Source organism: Camelus dromedarius, chromosome 3, assembly GCF_036321535.1.
Source record: "Camelus dromedarius isolate mCamDro1 chromosome 3, mCamDro1.pat, whole genome shotgun sequence".
In the NCBI taxonomy this organism is placed as follows: Eukaryota; Metazoa; Chordata; class Mammalia; order Artiodactyla; family Camelidae; genus Camelus; species Camelus dromedarius.
This window is the reverse complement of record NC_087438.1, coordinates 35,143,727-35,163,255: the sequence shown is the minus strand read 5'-3', so window position 1 is coordinate 35,163,255 and position 19,529 is coordinate 35,143,727. Positions and strand designations below refer to the sequence as shown.

The 19,529-nt window shown below is 43.8% G+C and overlaps 1 protein-coding gene across 4 annotated transcripts in view; it reads right to left on the bottom strand.

Moving 5' to 3' along the window:
• SNX18 (sorting nexin 18) overlaps window positions 1-11,765 on the bottom strand; it is a 64,130-nt gene extending 52,365 nt beyond the window's left edge. For 3 of the 4 annotated variants that reach the window (XR_010378289.1, XM_064480620.1, XM_010977775.3), the window contains exon 1: window positions 9,963-11,765. Coding sequence is in view for 3 of the 4 variants with exons in the window: in XM_064480620.1 (XP_064336690.1) it covers window positions 9,963-11,595 (1,633 nt within the window). In the remaining variant the exon portion in view is untranslated. Of the gene's footprint in view, window positions 1-787; window positions 5,610-9,962 lie in introns of those variants that run through there. The other variant, XM_064480612.1, reaches the window with a different exon arrangement.
• Between the last annotated feature and the right edge of the window lie 7,764 nt (window positions 11,766-19,529).

The following is a 19,529-nucleotide window of genomic DNA, read 5'->3' as shown; positions in this document are numbered from 1 at the left end:
ACAGGTACCCAGTGGGGGAGTTAATAGCTATCGTGGGTTGAACAGTATGCCCACCCGTCTCCAAATTCACATGCACTTGGAACTTGTGACTTTCTTTGGAAACAGGGCCTTTGCACATGTAAGTAGTTTAGGTGAGTCACACTGGATTAGGATGGGCCCTAAATCCAACGTGATTAGTATACTTAAAAGGAGACAAAGAGACAGACATACAGGACAAACACCAGGTGAAGATGGAGCAAAGACTGGTGTGATGCATCTACAGCCCAAGAACAGCAAGGACTGCCGGCCACAATCAGAGGCTGGAAGCGGCGTGGAAGGATCCTCCCCTAGACCCTTTGGAAGGGGCGTGGCCTTGCAGACATGTCCTTCATTTTGGACTTCTAGACTCCAAAACGGTGAGAGAATTTCTACTTCTTTTATGCCACCTAGTTTGTGGTAATTTGTTACAGCAGTCCTAGGAAACTAATAGGATAGCTAATAATGAATGCTTAAAGACATCTGCTTAACTTAAAATGGTTAGGCCATGTTACGCACAAGGAAACCGAGGCTGGGAGAAACTGCTGGTGGGGACTTAGCCCCGTGTGGCTGTAGTCCAGGCTCACAGCCCTGCGCTGTCACACCCACTCCTGAGTGGGGATGGACTCAACGGACTGACTGCCCAGAATGTTGCTGCTCACGCAGTCAGCACTCCCAGACGGCAGGCAGCAACAGCTATGACTGCACACGCACCAGCTCCCTAACCTGCCTGACCTCCAAGTCAAAGGTCAGCAAACACTTTCTTTTAGAGTCAGATAGTAAATATTTAATGCTTTGCAGGTGGAGGCAAAATCAAGGCTTATATAACCATTAAACGGAATTCTTTGCCATAAAGAAGCAGACGCCTGGGTAGGTCTGGCCCGCAGCCTGTAGTTGGCAGACCCCGGCCCCATATCCAAGCATCGCTGCTGGTAGCTCCACAGGCTCTAGCCTACGGGTCATTTCAGACTCCTCCCTGTTCCATATCCCACTCCTGTCAGCAAACAGCCCCTTCTGCCTCCTCCTCCCCACCCTGACAGGCACTGCCTCAGTTGAGGATTTCACCCAGTCCTGCCTGAATCAATGCAAGAACTTCCCACCATGCCCCACCCTGAGCCACCCTTCACACCTGTCACCAGGACCTGTCCATCTCAAGGGCAGGCCTGACCACATCAATACCTGTTTCATCTTCCGTGATCATCTCCAGCAGCACATTAAAATCACGCAAGGAGTTTTCTAAGAACACCAATGTCTAGGCCGCACATCCCTGACACTCAGATTCAACAGATCCAGGTTGAGGCCCCTGTACAGCTGCAACCACTCCAAGGCTGACTGTAACAGGCAGCCAGGAGTTAGTCCCTGATTTCTGTACATATGGTTCCATCTGCCCCGAATGCCCTTCCCCACTCTGCCTACCAGGCAAACTTCCAATGGCTTCTCAAAACTCTGCTTAGGCTGAGACTGGGAGAAGCCACTCCTGAACTCTCCCACCCACTCCCCATAGTTAACCAGGCCTCCTCTGTCCTACTTCACACCACAGCACGTGCCCATGACTGTATGTGTTACACTGTGTGGTGACAGCTAACTCACCTGTCAGGCTCCCTTGCTGACTTGAGCCCTGGGCATGCAGCGCCTCAGCTTTTATACACCTTAGCAAACCTATCCTAAAGTAGTCCCAAGACCAACCATGCACTTTCCACCCACATTCCTCCATAAGTCAAAATATGACCATCTTTCAAAGGGGAAACCAGTGCTACCACCCCAGCCTCTAACACAACCGACGACTCTCCATCCTCTGGACTCCCACACACTCTTAGTATCTAGGGACTAAATTAGGTCCACCTCCTATTTCAGTTGTCTGTGCACACATGCTCCCTCCCTCACAGAACCGAACCTTCCCTGAGGGCAGGTACCTCCTGCTCAACACCCACGCTCAATGCATTGTGCATCCAAGTTGTTCAGCAAGGTGATCGCACTCTCTGAATCATATGCTTTCAGTTAAGCAAAAGGGACCCCAATAAAATTATTATAACAAAAGCTTACCAAAGGGGAAAAGAAATGTATGCTATACAAGCTTAAACACCCAGAATCTATATAAAGTGAAATCATGATATATATAATATATATAATATTAACTTTGCTGACATTTCAAAAATAAAGCATTTTCAAACTTCCTCACCTCTCCCCAATGAATTCTGGAAAGTCACTTCGTAGATCCACATGTCTAAGACTTTAAGCCACTCACGTTAGTGACCCAGAAAACATACCCATAAAACATATCCAGATCCTATCTTTATTTCCTGCCCACTTTTAAACCGTGTTATCCATCATCTTAAATATAGAAAAACAAAAACATTCTATAAATCACAAAGAAATCTATTTCAAAATCAACCAAGAAGTACTTACTGAATGCCCACTTCATTAATTCAACAAGCGTTCATTAAGCACTTACTCTGCATGTACATAACAGTGGAACTTCATACTAGAGGAACATAAAAACATGACCCCCACACCCTAACTGAGCAATGTATTAATCTCTGGCACCCCAGTTAGCATTCTATTCAGCAATGATGACTTGGAAAAGGACCGGGACCCAAGTGCCCCAAGTGGGATAATCTAAGGAAGGGAACTTGATCTGAGGCTTGACTGTGTCTGCCTGTGCTGGGTGGGGGAGATGCAGACAAAATGCAGGAACCTGTTAATCTAAAATGATTAGACTCAAGTCCTGATGTACCCATCCCAGTGCCTTTGCTCTAGCTGTATCCTCGGCCTTCAAAAGCTCTCCCCCTGATACCTGTTTGGCTAACTCCCTCACCTGCTCCAGGCATCTGCTTAAATCTCACTTCAGAGGCCTCAATGATCATCCTTTTTAATACAAACCTCATTCTGCCCCCTGCCTCCCATGCCCACTTGTCCTGCTCCACTTCTATTTCTTCCACTAAAGCATACCGTATGCCAACATACATTATAATTACTTACTGTGTGTTTTTCATTTCGTCTCCACCATGCTAGAATGTAAACCCCACAAGGGTGGTGATCTTTTTTGACTACTGATGCAACCTTAGCATCTTTAACAGTGCCCAATCCATGACGGGTACTTACATACTTGTTGAATAAAATCAGGTTTATCTTTCAGAGGATCCTATGAATAAATCTAATGATTTTAGCTCTCCTCCCTATAACCACTGTCTCCTTATCTGCTAAATAACACAAAATTTCTTTATCATAAAAGTCAAATCACAGTGAGAGATACAAAGTTCTAAAAAAAGTGTAAAAGGACATGTGGACTAAAACTCACTCATACTAAAGTATAACCAAGCTACAAACACAAGATCAACAATTCAAGACTGTTTCTACTTCTGGAGAGGAGACAGCATTTAGAACTCAAAGTGAAGTTCAGTTTGCTGGAGGGAAAAAAGCCCATCAGACTTTCTCTCTTTGGTGGCCCTGTTAATTACAGCCAGGAAAGTGGCTCCAGTGGCCCCACAGCCTTGGCTTTGGAACCTCTGGGCACTCTCACCCGGACAGGAGGCCAGGCAGTCATCACTTGTACATGTGCAGCACCTGGCGGGGCAAGCCCTCGATACACGTTTGCTGAACTGAAATAAAAGTGCATGTATTTTCTTTCAGGTCAACTGATAAAAGATTTTCACACTCCCAGATTATGTAGTCACATAAGAAGATAGAACAATACTGAAACCAGCCTGAAATAACATGTAAATGTTCACTGTATACTTAAGAGGTATTTTATTTTCAGTGCAGGAATGATGCTATTTTTAACAAGTCCACCAATAAAAAGATACCTAGAAAATCACGAACCTCATATTTACAGATGAGGGAACTGAAGCTCAAAAACAGCAGAGCTTTGTGCAAGGACACAAGCAATGTGGAGGAGGGGAGAGGCTGACAGGAGAATTTACAGAGACTCCTTAATGTGAACTGCAACAACCGGGGACTCCAATGACACCGACACTTACTCCTCTGTTACCACTTCTTCAGGTGTGCAGTATAGGACAGCCACATTACAATACAATACTCACTGCTATACCGATGACTCCATGGGGTTTTATACCTTTGCCTGCAATTCTGGCAGTATTAGGCCACCAGGAGGGATGACAAGATCACTGGGATGGTCTTTTAAAGGAAAGGCCTCCCATTTTAAAAGTACCTTTTTACTTTTCAAAATCAAGTATTGAGGGAGTAGCTACTAAGAACCATAACATTTAATAACTTGATGACCTCACGAGGAAGTGTTCCCACTTTGTTAATGAGAAAACTGAGGCTGAGAAAGGTTAAAATAGCTTGCCCAAAGCTCCCCTCACATTAGCGCACTGGTCGTCCAGATGCCAGGCCCACAGCGATGAGATTGCCCGTGGGGCTGGAGGTAACTGAGCTCCCTGTCAGGCTCAGGCCAGCCCATTCTCCCCTGTGCAGCCAGGGGGCTCTCAGCAACCTGGCACACAGCTTCTCCTCCACTAGTCAGAAAACTCAGTGAGGATCTGAGTCCTGTCTGTCCCTACTGCAGACATAAGTCTAGTCTGTGCTCTATCGGTGTGGGATGACAAACAGGACAGGTCTTCTGCCTACAGTCTCTCTAAAGAGAGCTAAGCATTACCATGCTATTTGTGTGTGTGAGAGAGAATCATAAATAGATGGCAAATTAAATCCAACCTGGTATTGAACTTTGGTTTTAAAATACCTTGAGAGACAATACAGCAGATTTTTCTTCAGCCTGAAGAGAAGGAACATAGTTTAAGGGAAGTGTTGCGTTTGTAAGGGAACAGAACTTCTCGGTTGTCTGGATTCCACACAGTGTTTGGAAACCCAAAGATGACCAGACAGGAGCCCATGCAGGTGATGCTTCTGAATAAAGAGGGAAGTTCAACTGAGTCCAAGAATCCTCAGAAGACCGTGAGTGGGAATGCGGGTCCCTGCCTCCTGTGGGTTCTGTGGTGATTAGCCTAACAGACCGGGCTTTCTGGTGTGACTGAGGGCTTCATGGATCAAAAAAGTCTGGAAAACCAATGACAGGGTGACGTGAGCAGTGTCCCCACCTGGGTCATGACCAAGACTGTCAGCAGCCAGTCACACTGACATTTCAACCAAGGAATTCAGTCATCTACATCAAAAGCCCGAAAGATAACCTTGTTTTCACTAAGAAAATACAGACTGGGAGATTGGACCAAAGATTAAGGCTAGAACTGAAGTCTCCTTGAAAAGGAGTTGGGGTGGAAGCAGGGGAGAGGAGAAATGGGTCCAATTAAGATGGGCCTAAAGCAAAAAAGATGAATGACCTCGGTTTCTAGCCCAGAGATTTCAAAATAAGGATGAGTTTGTAAACAGCCCGCTTATTAGACCTCTTCTCTGTATTCTGGCACCACCCTCTCAGGGCTATTTTTAGCCACAGGAGAACAGGGAGCAGAGAGGGACAGGCTCACAGTGGCCCAGCCTTACCTCGTGTGCCCTGCCGGGACTCGGCTATCTTTAATTACTGTCGGGGGGACACCAGACTGACCCTCCATGTGGTGAAACTCTATCCCACAAGACTGACTGACCCGCTCCTGGTTTACCATTCTGAGGTCCAGGCGCTGTTTCTGTTGAAAAGAAGGATCCATCTGGAACATTTACAGAGGACAGAGAGGGAGAGCCTGCACGTTTAATTTACAAGTACACAAAACAGGATCGCCTGCTCATTTGTCTGGTTCTGCATCCCCACTTTACCCACTCAGACTACATTTTACCAACCAATCACTTTTACATGATTTTACCTTTTCTCTGGAATACAGTTTTCCTTTAAGTGACTCCCTCTGGCTATCTAGTCCATATTCATAAACAAAGATGAGACCAACATTGCTCACCATCTAACGTTACGGTCTCTCCCTTTCACAATATTCCCCGAGAGATAAGCCTAAAGCTTTTAAACGACCACAATTCACTAGCATCCAGAGTAAGCTTTATTAAATATTACAGATTAATCATATCTATGGAAACAGACAGCTGAATATGCTAAGTGACTGATGGTGAAATATATTCTATGTACCACCCCGCACTCACAGGTCGACATCATAAAGGCGTGAAGAGGGAGAGGATAGAAGACTGCCATTTCAAGGAAAGAAAATCAAGACCACAGGGTTACAAAGCTCATCATCACTGGCAGATCTGGGCAGGCTGGCTAGTCAGGGATCAATGAGCTGCCCATGAACAAAGAATTTAAGGGACTCCTGTGATGACAAAGTAAAATAGGAAGAAAATTTTAAAAGATTGTGAATTCCATCTTCTGTACTTCAGGCTACAGCAAACTGCCTTCTTCGTTCACTCAACTCCACTAACTGAAATAGGTCTGTTTATCTAAAACTCCATTGGTTGATGAAAAAAAAAAATCAGAATTCTAGCATTCTCTTTTTGTTAAAGGAAACACATGGCTCTATTCACTTTTGCAGAAAGTACTTATACTGAAACTATTAAGTTAAGCGATGGTTCCAGTACTAAGTACAGTCAGAAAAACGCCACTCAACCACATGAGAGCATTTGGGTTTTCACCCTCATTCTGGAGCTGATTCCTCACCAGCCTCAGATGTCCGTCCTAAAACCAGTAGTATTTACTGAATGGGACTGCAAAGCAGATGGACGTCTTCAGACTACAGAAGTGTTACTCATTGGTTGAGCGCCTGGTAAGTTGGGGAAAGAGGGATCTAGCAGGACCTATTTCCCCTCCTAGTTTTTATCATTAAGCCTATATGAAGAGGGGATGCCGTGAGATGACTGGGAAAAAAGAAAACTATCCGGAAAGCATGTGAAAAGATCATCAGTTTGCTGGAGAAACTGATGACAAGATTGACAGCTAAACTATGGCCAACAGCCCAACACAGCCCTGTCCAATAGAACCTTCAGTGGTGATGGAAATGTTCCCTACTTCTGTTGTCAAATATGGTAGCTGCTGGCTATAATGCACATGAAATATAGCTAAGCTAGTGTGACTAAAGAAACTAAATTTTAAAAGACTTTTATTTAATTTTAACTAATTTAAATTTAAATAGTCACATGTGGCTTACAGACCCAGCATCCAACAGCACAGAGCCAGACGCTAAGCAAGCTGGCTGGTAACAGCATTCTCCTGGCTAAGAAAAGGCTCAGAGGAGCCTAATGTTTTTTGTCCTTTTCCCCAGGAATTAAGGGAGGGGAAAAAAAAACTAATTAACTCCCCTTCTTAACTGCTTTAGTAATTAAAAAGCACTTTCTAATCGTTTCTGTCTCAACTGAATGTGGGTCTCTTAATATACGATTTAGAACATGTAAAATGCAGACATGGTGAAACTGCGTTTCTCTTACTGTAAACAATGAAAACTTAAGAGTTGAAATAATCATTTTGAATTCTTAAAGTTCTCCAAGGTGAAATATAAACTTCGGACCAAACACAACAAAAGGCTATTTAAATTGCTTAAAGATTTTCACTATCTTTTTTATCTTTTTTTGGGGGGGGGTTCTCTTCTCAAGTCACAGTAAGGCCTCTGATATGATTACGCTTTGAGACTTTGGAGGAAAAAACAACCTGTAAACAAAATCCTCAAATGCTCAGAGTAAGAAAGATTCATTCCAACAGCAACCGTATAGTTTGGGGGGGGGGGGTAGGTCGAGCTGCTCTTTACAACCGTAAGTTTTGAACATCTAGAACGTGCTCAAAAAGCTTTAGCCTGGCTAAAGCTCACCTGTATTCCTAAAAATGGCCAACACGAGCATCCTTGATAAACGCTGGTTGTAAACAAATGCCTTATGTGTTAGACACTATAGCTTTAAATAGGAGTACGTCCTAAAGACATGTCATCTAGGGACACAAGCTCCCTGTACGTTACACACCAAGGCTACAGCAGAAACAAACTACGTTGAATATCAACTGGTGTTTTTTCTGAAGTTCCTAAAGATTATGTTAAGTGCCCTTGTATCGTTTAAACAACATAAAATAGCATTGGCTTTAATGAGGGAAGTTTCTCAAATCCCAATAGGAGGCCATTCGAGTTCTAGGGTTAAAAAAATGAACTATGTACATGGTTTAATAGGCTACAGAGACTACTGCTGTAAACTCAAAACAGATCATCAAGCAAATCCCACACCTTTTCTAATAAATAATTTCAAAGCTGAATGTGTGGTCTGATGACAGTAAAACCAGTGAATGAACTGATACCACCCTGTAATAGCCAGTCACCTGTGTGTGTCTGCAGGAGTCTGTACCTGGCTCCACCCTTTCAACCATTTACTAACCATTTGCAAAAGCTCACAGCAACATGTAAAAAGGCAGTCAGCCTGGGTCCACACTGATGTAACACAATGAAATTTAAATGTAAGGTCCTGCATTAAAGGCTCAAAGAGCCAGTCCCACCAGCACCAGCCAAAACGTCAAGGATTCATAGCAATTTTCGCAAAAAAAAAAAAAAAGGACACAGGGAATATAGATGCAGTTTCAATGTAGGCTGACAGCAATAAGGCTGCCCAGATAGCTAATTCAATCTTACGCTGCACTTCCAAAATGCAAACTGCTAAGACAGTTACCACTCTCTACTAAAACTAGTACTGCAGGTGTCTGGGGTGAAGCGTTTTAGCAGGGGCAATGCCACATTCAGAGTGTCTGAAGGAGCCCCCTTTGGTGAGTCAGAAGACTGTCACACACTTGGAAGGGGAAGGAGAGCAGCAGAGGGGTAGGGAGCTGCTGTCTCCAAAGGTCTGAAGGGCTGACATGTTGATGAGGAAGAGACTTATTTTGTGTGGTTCCAGGGAACAGAAAGAGAATCAAAAGAGGCCAATTTCAGTTCAATACCAGGAATAACATGTCAAAGATCAGGACTGTTCATAATGGGACTCTCCCATCTAGAAGGGCAGTGAGCACCCCATTGCCAAAGGCCAGACCTAATGGCCCAAGCAGGTTTCCACCACCTGACCAAGGCAGATTAGGTGACTCCCTCTTCCCCCTCCCCAACACTGAACAGAAAGCTTTCGCAGGCAAGGCTGCGAAACTTCCCTAACTCCAGCCCCTGCCCATTCTCTCACTGGAGGCATTCTATCAGAATGAAGGTTACTAAGTAACGTTACTATGGCGTTACTATTCTAATTTATATTATAAGAAAACAATCTGCAAATTTCAGTGCTTTAACGAAAGTCAGGGACAGTAACGCTACTACTAAAACAAGCTGACAGCTGGGCAGCTAACTCACTGGGATTCCACAAACGCTGCTCTCTGACACAACACAGATTCTGTAGTTTCTATGCAGCCTCCTTACATCATTTTCCTAAATAATATTAATTTCAATCGGTCAATAGACTCCAAACTCAAACTGACTGGGCTGAAAGAAACTCAATTTCTGAAAACTTTCTGTAATTAAGTCTTTTATCTCATTTCAGAAAGACGGCAAGAAAGAAGCCTGTGCAGGAGATTCCTAAGCTGCCCCCGCTAATACTCAGAGAACTGACCCTAATTCCTCTACCACTGTAAGAACTGAGAGGTACGGTATGGAGGGGGAAAGCTGGACTTAGCTTTATCTGCAGATATCCAGTCTTCCCCACTATTTCCATGCTTCCAGAAGCCCATGGCTAGGTGACACTGCAGTGTTCAGATGCCTAACACGGCTTGGGTCCCCTTCTAATTCTACCCTAGACGTAAGATTACAAACTCCAGAAGCTCATTACCTAACTATTTCAACTCTAAAATGACAGCACTGCCATCAAAAGTACTCTCAGAACCTGCTCTGAAGAGCACTCACTTCCTGGAAATACTTTACAGAGGAAGCGACCTGCCCACAATCCAAGCGATGCTGGGGGCACACCTAACTATCCACATCCCTGCTAGCTTCCCAACCAGTAGGATATTAGTCTGAAACAGACAATGGTATTTCCGTCAAAGTCACCCTTTCGCCTGAACAACACATTTCACACCATCTGCTCTGAAGGACAGGATTTACCTTTCTGAACGTGGATGATGTCAGGGAAGTTGGCCAGGTGCCCCTGATACAGTGCTAAAAGGTCCATGACTGGGTCCAGGTCCTGCCTGGGCTGCTCGGCGAAGAGCTCGCCGATGGCGTCATAGGCATCTCCGGTGAAGGCGATGGCCTGGTTCAGGCCAGCCGAGAAGGCCTGTTGGTCCAGCTCAAAGGCCTGGCTGAGGCCACGGAAGGACTGGCCCACCTTCTGATATTCCTTCTTGAAGCCCGTAACCTGCTTGCGCGCAAACTCGTTGGCCGTGTGGTTGAGCTGCAGCGCACTGTCGTCCATCTTCTTGGTGAAGCACTTGAAGCCGTCGATCTTGCTCTCCACTTCCTGCAGGTCAAGGGCGGCAGCGGGGGGCGTGCTCAGGGTCAGGAAGAAGTTGGCGCCAACCATCTCATCCTTCTCGGCCTTCCTCTTGCCCTGTTTCCAGGCCTTCTCGTCCGTGCTGCTGGGGCACGTTAGGAAGTGCTGGAAGACGTCGCACTGCGCCAGCACAGGGTGGCTGGCCATGTGGTTCATCCACCAGATCAGCCCTTTTCTGCGCTTAGAGATGAAGTCCTCCTCGAAGCGGCCCGTGGCCTGCTTCTCGGGCAGGTGGGGTACCGAGATGACCGGGAACTTCTCAGCCAGGCGCGCGTACAACCAGTCGAAGTGTTTATAGCGCCGGTGCACCGGCACCTGCGTGTGCGTGGGCACCAGCTTGTAGGAGATGTAGCTCTTCATGCCCTTGAACTTGGTCTGCTTGGTGGGGTCGTCAATGGTGCACTGGAAAGGGTAGGGGTTCTCCTGCCACTCAGGGCCGTAGGGCCCCAGCACCACGCACAGCTTGTCTCCATCCTTCACGAAGCCCGATGCCTCGCCGAGCACGAAGGCCTCTCCGCCCGATTTGACGAAGGTGGAAAAGCGGTTGAGGTTACGGCTCACGGTGGCCGAGCTCTTGGCCCCAGACGGGTGGTGCTGCGGAGGCACTGAGCCGCCACGGGAGCCTAGCGACAGGTCGGAGCGTGTGGACAGGCGGTAGCGGCCCGCCGCGCCGACGCCCCCAGACGACGAGCCGTCGAGGTCCGGGTACGTGCCGCTGCCCAGCGCACCCGGCTCGTCAGCCACCGTGGAGCTGTCGTCCCACTCGTCGTCCCAGTCATCGTCGCTGCCCTGGCTGGCCTGGTAGCCGCCGCCGTAGAGCTGCTGCGGCGACGGCTGCAGGGCGCCCCCGCCGTACGGGAAGCCCGCGCCTGGCGGATGGAAGGTGCTCGGCGGCGGCGCCTGCTGCGGCTGCAGCAGTGGCTGGAAGGCATCGGGCGGCGGCTTGAAGGAGGCGGGCGGCGCGGCGGGCAGGGGCTCGAAGCCTCCGGGGGGCACGTTGGCGTAGCGGGCCGGAGCGCCCGAGGCTCCCGGGCCGCCGTCGCCCGCCGGCCCGGGCTCGGGGGCGCGGATCACCTGAACGTACGAGGCCGGGAAGAGGCCGCGGTCCCCGCGACTGTTGACCCCCTCGAGCCAGCCCTCGATGTCCTGCTCACTGCACAGGCTCAGCACCTCGTGCTCCCGCAGAGAGATCTCGCCCGGGTTCTCCGATCTGAAGTCGTACAGAGCCCGGGCGCGCAGAGCCATGGTCCCGGCGCCCCGGCGGGCGGCCCCAGACTCCTGGAGCCCCGAGCCCGGCGCCCGCCCGAGGGGCCCGCAGTGGTGCCCGCGCCCTGGAGCGCGGAGGGGAGCCCGGAAGGCGGCGAGTACTCCTGGGCCCCTGCTCGCCGGTCGCACCCTCCTCGCCGCTCCGCTTGCAGCGCCGACTGCCGCGCTGGGCCGCCGCAGCCGCCGGCTGGGGGCGGGGCCCGCGGCTTCCCACGTCCCCAGCTGCGCTAATCCACGGCCGAGAGCGGCGCGCCAGGCGAGAGCAAGCGATGGCCGAGCCCCGCGCAGTCGCTGGGTGCGACTCCATGGCCGCCACTGCCTCCTCGTGGCCAGTGCCGTGCAATGAGGCGCCGGGGTGAGAGCTGCGGGTGAAGGTTCCTATTCAGAAGTGAGTTGTCTGAGAATTTTTTACGCTTTTAAGTTAAAAAACGTATGCTAGGAAGTATTTGCATTCCTGATAAACGTTCCCACTCTGAGCGTTCAGTGAATACTCCTAAACCCGTGCGTCTAATCAAGGATTTTCAATGAGTATTAGCGATTGTGCTAAGAAGAAAGCCCTGTACCTGACGGAGCAGTTGCTTTTCATCTTCTACCTACTGGAGCCTTTGGGTCCGAAGGGGAAGAGAATGGCAGGGCAAAGTAAGGAAGGTGCTGTGTTGGGCAAATTAAGAGGCTCAGGGTGTGGGAAGGGAGGCACTGGAGAATTGACACTAAAATAAGTGCAGAAAGAGCTAGCATTTTGTGTGTGTCCCTTCCCCTCCCTAAGACACATATAGTGCAGTGAATGAGGGCTCAGCATTCCGCGCTAGGCTTCCGGGTTCAATCTGCCTTCTGATCATACCTACCTGTATGACCTTAAGCAAGTCGCTTACTGCACTCTAGGGGTTGTTGTGGGGATGTAATAATAATATAAACCCTATTTACAGATGGAGAAATGAAACAGATTAATAGGTGGCAGGCACTATACACATGGTGAGCACAGTTCAAGTGTTTACTGCCGCTGTTGGTGCTGTTTTTGTTGTTTTGGAAAGCAAAACCCGTCTCCTTCATAAAGGGAGTAGGGATCCTAAAATCACAATCCCAGGGTATATGCCCCAGGAAGGGTCCCAGTGTTCACACCCTTGCTCCTAGTCTGAGATTGGTGACCATCCCTCTCCATTCATCTCTGTCTCACCATATTTATATTATTTTAAAGATAAGATGATAAAAAAAATCACTTCCTGAAATATTAATCAACTCCAATCTCCTAGAGTTGCCTTGTTTCACTTCTTCTTTTCCTTTGGTGTATATTATGCCTAAAGCTTTTTCTTCTCAGAATCCCCTCTTACTAAGTCTAGCCTAATTACTCCTTTGAAGACAACTCTAATTGGGTGTTAGCATTCACATGTCATTAATTTCATCCTGTCCTCTGACCCTTTTCAAGCAAATCTGGGAAACAAGCCAGAAGAGTATACAATTATTGTAAGAGCTGTGGTATTCTAAGCGTCCTGCACAAAACCACCAACCCAGTATACCAGAATTATTCCCACAGTGTTTATCCTTAATGCAGAACGTTAATTCAATTCAGTAAGCAAATTCTGAATTACACCATTTTTAGCTGAAAATTTTGGTTTAAGACCATTCTCACAGTATGCAACAGAGGTCACTGAATTTCAGTGTCACCAATTTATGTGGTCAGAAACATGAAGTCAACATTTATGAAACATCTAGAATATAATTTATTTTACTTATTAACTCCTGAAAAGCTAACCTAGAATATTTAAGATAAATACATTTAGTTTTACTCATACTGTTCATCGGGTAGTTACTTTTTAGGTTAAAGAGTTAACCTAGCACGAGTTAAAGTAGCATGAATCTCGCAATGCTTCAGGCTTTGAAATAGGGAGACAGAAAATCTATTTCAGTTGAGAAAATTCCATGATTTTGAGGGGAAGGCATTTACAGACAGGTTGGGATGCTCTGTAGAGCAGTGGCTGAGGACCTGTTGGGTGTCGTAGGTTATTAGCAGCACCAGTGCACAAGCAAGTGCTCAGGCTTAATGAAGGATGGAGACATGGTGCCTGGTGCTATGGCATCCTAGTGGCAGGAAAGACCCTACTCCTTAAGAGTCTTTGATATCTAGAAAATATGTTCAAGTATTAGAAACATAACTATTCACTCAGGGAAGTAAATACAGTGATACATTTTTTCAAGATTTCTCTAGAAAATGGAGCGTATTATTCATAATTCAGTTTACAGACTCCTCATTATAACCATCAACTATTTCTATTTCACTATGCTTTTGTGAAAACAAGCCATTAGGGAACACTAAATGGCTCGAAACAACTGTATTTTCACTTCTCCCCTTAGTCTGAGAGGCCTTAGGTGGCCAGGCCTCTGCCTCTCTTTCCATTCCTCTCTTCCAATAGCGAGAAACCACAGTGGTTTCTTTGCTATTTCTGGAACAAGACAAGCACATTTGTGCCTTGGGTTTTTTTTTTTTTTTTAGTAGACTTTGTTTTTTTAGAGCAGTATTAGGTTTATAGCAAAACTGAGCAGAATGTACAGAGATTTTCCATATACTTCCTCCCACCGTACACGCATAGCCTCACCCACTGTCAACAGCCCCCACCAGAGTGGTACATTTGTTACAGCTGATGAACCTACACTGACACATCATTATCACCCAAAGTCCATAGTTTATGTTAGGATTCACTCTTGGTGTTGCACGTTCTATGAATTTGGACAAATGTATAATGACATGTATCTACCATTATATGATCATACAGAGTAATTTCACTGCCATAAACTTGTCTGCTCTGCCTGTTAATCCCTCCCTCCCCCCTGCCCCTTGGCAAACACTGATCTCTTTACTGTCTCCATAGTTTTGCCTTTTCCAGGATGTCATAGAGTTGAAAGAATACAGTCTGTATGTAGCCTTTTCAGGTTGGCTTCTCTCATTCAGTAATATGAATTTAAGTGTCTGCCATGTATTTTCATAGCTTGATAGCTCATTTCTTTTTAGTACTCAATAATATTTCATTGCCTGGATATGCCACAGTTTATCCACTCACCTACCGAAGGACATCTTGGTTGCTTCCGGCTTTTGCCAGTTATGAATAGAGCTGCTATAAACATCCCTGTACAGGGTTTTCTGTGGCTATAAGTTATCAGCTTCTTTGGGTAAATGTCAAGTAGTGGAGTGAAAGGATTATATAGTTTTTCTTCTTTAGACTGTTGTGACAGATTACTAATTGATTTTCTAATGTTGAACCAACCTGGTATACCTGGGTAATCCCAAGTGGTAGTGGTGTACAATTTTATGATTTTTATGATGCATTGTTGCATTTGATTGGCTAATATTTTGTTGAGGATTTCTGTATTTATTTTCATGAAAGATATTGGTGTTTTCTTGGTATGTCTTTGTCTGGTTTTGGTATTAGGGTAATGCTGGCTTCACAGGACTAGTTAGGAAATATTCCCTCTGCTTCTATCTTCTGAAAGAGATTGTAGGGCAGTGGTATAATTTCTTCCTTAAACGCTTGGTAGAATTCACCAGTGAAGCCATCCAGGCCTAATGATATTTGTTTTGGAAAGTTATTCACTGTTGATTCAATTTCTTTAATAGATATACGCCTATTCAAATTGTCTATTTATTCTTGTTGAGTCTGGCATATTGTGCCTTTCAAGGAATTGGTCCACTTCACTTAATATCACCTTTGTAGGTATAGAGTTGTTCATAGCATACTTTTTTTATCCTTTTAATGTCCATGGTTATATCCCCTCTTTCATGTCTGATGTTAGTAATTTGTCCTCTTTTTTTCATAGCCTGATTTATTGATTTTATTGATCTTTTCAAAGAATGAGCTTTAGATTTCATTGCCTTTTTTCTGTTGCTTTTCTGTTTTCAATTTCACTGATTCCTGCTCTAATTTTTATTATTTCTCTTCTTCTGCTTACTTTGTATTTAATTTGCTCTTGTTTCTAGTTTCCTAAGATGGAAGCTTAGATAATTGAGTTTAGATTTTTCTTTTTTTGTAATACAGGCATTCACTGCTATAAACTTCACTTTAACCACTGCTTTCATGGCATCCCACATCCCACATTTTGATAAGCTGTCTTTTCATTTTCATTTCGTCCAAAATATTTAATTTCTCTTGAGATTTTTTTATTGGTCCATATCTTATTTAGAAGTGTGTTTTTTAATCTCCACATATTTGAGATTTTCCCAGCTATTTTACTGGTACTCATTTCTAGTTTAGTTCCATTATGGTATGTGAATAGACATTTTATGATTTCTATTCTTTTATATGTAAGTGTGGCTTTATGATCCAGAATGTGGTCAATTTTGGTGATTTGTCTTATGTGAGCTGGAGAAAAATGTGTATTCTTCTATTGTTAGATATAGTCTATACACATCTATAGTATACAGTTAATTGATGGTTTTGTTGAGTTCAACTACATCCTTATTGACTTTCTGTTCATTTCTAATAGAGAAGTCTTGAAATCGCCAGCTATAATAATGAATTCATCTATTTCTCCTTGTAGTTCTTTCAGTTTTTGCCATATGTATTTTGATGCCCTGCTATTTACACATTTATGTTAAGGATTATTATGTTTTCTTGGAGAATTGACCCCTTCATCATGATATAATGTCTTTTTTAAAACTTTTTTCCCAGCTCTATTGAGAAATAATTGATAAACATCACTGTATAAGTTTAAGGCATACAGCATGACGGTTTGATTTACATATATTGTAAAATGATTACCGTAATAGGTTCAGCTAATATCCATCTTCTCATACATACAATAAAAAGATAAGAAACAAGATTAAAGGAAACACTTTCTCCTTGTTATGGGAATTCTTAGGATTTACTTATTAACTTTTTTATATATCATACAGCAATATTAGCTATAGTTATCATATTGTACATTACATCCCTAGTACTTATTTATCTTATAACTGGAAGTTTGTACCTTTTGACCACCTTCCTCCAATTCTCCCATCTCCTCTCCTCTGCCTCTGGTAACTTTAAGTCTGATCTGATCCTCTTTCCATGTTTGGGTTTTAGTTTTGGTTTTTTGGTTTTTTGTTTTGTTTTGTTTTTAGATTCCACATATGTGAGATCATATAATTTTTATCTCTCTCTTTCTGACTTATTTCACTTGGCATAATGCCTTCAAGGTCCATCCATGTTGCCACAAGTGTTAGGATTTCCTCATTTTTAATGGCTAAATAATATTCTGTTTTATATATATATAATGAATATATGTATATACACCACAGCTTCTTTAAGTATGCATCTGTCAGTGGACACTTAGGTTGTTTCCATGTAGTGGCAATTATAAACAGTGATGCTGTGAACATGGAGGTGCAGATATGTTTTCAAGTTAGTGTTTTCATTACCTACCTTTGAATATATTTCCAGTAGTGAAACTGATGGATCATATGGTAGTTCTAGTTTTAATTTTTTGAGGACACTCTGAACTGTTTTCCATAGTGGCTGCACCAATTCGCAATCCCACCAACAGTGCACAAGGGTTCCCTTTCTAATATCCTTCTTTATCCCTGATAACTTTCCTTACTCTGAAATCTGCTCTGTTTGAAATTAATATGGCTACTCCTACTTTCTTTTGATTAGTGTAAGCATAGTATATCATTCTCCATCTATCAACTTTTAATCTATATGTCTTTATATTTCAAGTGAATTTCTTGTAGGCAACATATAGTTGGGTCTTGTTTTTTGATCCACTCTGACAATCTCTTTTAACTGATATGTTTAGACCATTGACATTCAAAGGGATTATTGATAGAGTTGGATTATGGTATCAACCATATTTGTTACTGTTTTCTATTTATTGTCCCTGCTCTTTGTCTCCAATTTTGTCTTCCACAATTTTTCTGCCTTTTGTGGTTTTAATTGATTGTTTTATGATTCCACTTTCTCTCGCTTCTTAGCATATTAATTATACTTGTCTTGTGGTGGTTGCCTTAGAGTTTGCAATATTCATTTATAATTAGTTAAGTCTACTTTCAAATAACATTATATTGTTTCACAGGTACTGTGAGTACCTTATAATAACAAAATAACACTAATTTCTCCCTCCTTCCTGTCCCTTGTGTCATTGCTGTCATCCATTTCACATATATCAGCATACATAAGTGTGAATATATATATATATCTCAGCATACACAAGCACATATATGTATGTATGAATATATATACATATGTGAACTTACATTGTTGAGAATGCTGCTGTTATTATTTTGAACAAACTGTTAGATCAATTAAAAATAAGAAAAATAAAACTTTTAATCTTACCTTCACTTGTTCCTTCTTCAGTGCTCTTCCTTTCTTTATATACTTCTTAATTTCTGACTTGGGTCATTTTTCTTCTCTCTAAAGAATTTAACATTTCTTGCAAGGCAAGTGGCAACAAATTCTCCCCATTTTTATTTGTCTGAGAAAGTCTTTATTTTTCAGGGTACAAAATTTTCGGTTGGTGTTTTTTTCCCTCAACTCTTTTTGAAATATTTTGACTTCACTGTCTTCTTGCTTGCCTTGTTTCTGAGAAGTGAGGTATAATTCTTATCATTGCTCCCCTACAGGTAAGTTATTTTCTTCTTCTGGCTTTTTTCAGAATTTGTTCTTTATGTCTGATTTTCTGTAGTTTTTCAAAAGTTATTCCTGGGTATAGTTTTTTTGGCATTCATCCTGCTTGATGTTCTCTGAACTTCCTGGATCTGTGGTTTGTTATCTGACATTAATTTAAGGAAATGTTCAGTCATTACTGTTTCAAATATTTCTCCTGTTGCCTTCTCTGTTTTCCTTTTCATATTCCTATTAAATGTATGTGATACCTTTGTAGTTGTCTCACAATTCTGGAATATTTTGTTTGGTTTTTTTTTTTTTTCCCAGTCTTTTTTTTCTTTTTCCTGTTTGCTTTTCAGTTTTGGCGTTTTCTACTGAGATATCTTTAAGTTCAAAGATTCTTTCCTCAGTCATGTGCAAGCTACCGTAAGTCCATCAAAGGCACTCTTCATTTCTGTTAGTCTTTTTGATTTCTAGAATTTCTTTTAGTTCTTTCTTAGAATTTCCACCTTTCTGCATACGCTGCCCGTCTGTTCTTGCATGCTGTTTCTTTCATCCCTTAGAGCCCTTAGCATATTAATCATAGTTGTTTTAAATTCCTGATCTGATCATTTCAACATCCTGGCCATGTATGAATGTGGTTCTGATGTTTGTTCTCTCTTCCAACTATGTTTTTTGCCTTTTAGTGTGCCTTATCATAGTTCCCAGCTATGATGGACTGAGTAAGAGGAACTGCTGGAATTAGGCCTTTAGTCATGTATGGGGAGGTGCAGGGGCTGGGAAACATTTTATAGTCCTACGATTATATCTCAGTCTTTAAGTGAACTTGTCCCCTGGATTGTAAACTTTACATGTGCTTCTCTTAGGTGGGACTGGACAGCTAGAGGGGGCTGGGCTTGGGTATTCCCCTTCCCCCAGGTCAGCTGGACTCTGTACAAGTCCAAGCAAGTTAGGCTCAGGTTAAATAGTTTCTCCTGAGGGCAGGCCTTGTTAAGAACAGACTTCTCTGACATGTTTCAAAATGGTTCCTTTTCCCCTGCCAGAATATTTCTCCAATGTTCACTGTGAGAACCTGGGAGAAATGCAATAGGTAAAACTCACAGAGGTGTGGGACCCCCTAATGACTGGGTCTCCCTGGAATTTTTAACTCTCGGCATCATCCACACTGAGCCTCCAGCCTTTCATGAGTTACATGCGGTTCAGGTTTTCGCACCCTGCACTGTCTCTGGCAGAGGTTTCTACTCAGGAGAGTTGTGATTCTCTGTAATCTCCTGTGAGTCTCTACACTTTGGGGGGCTTGCCCTGTGACCTTGCCTCTCTTTCAGATCTAAGAAGAGTTGT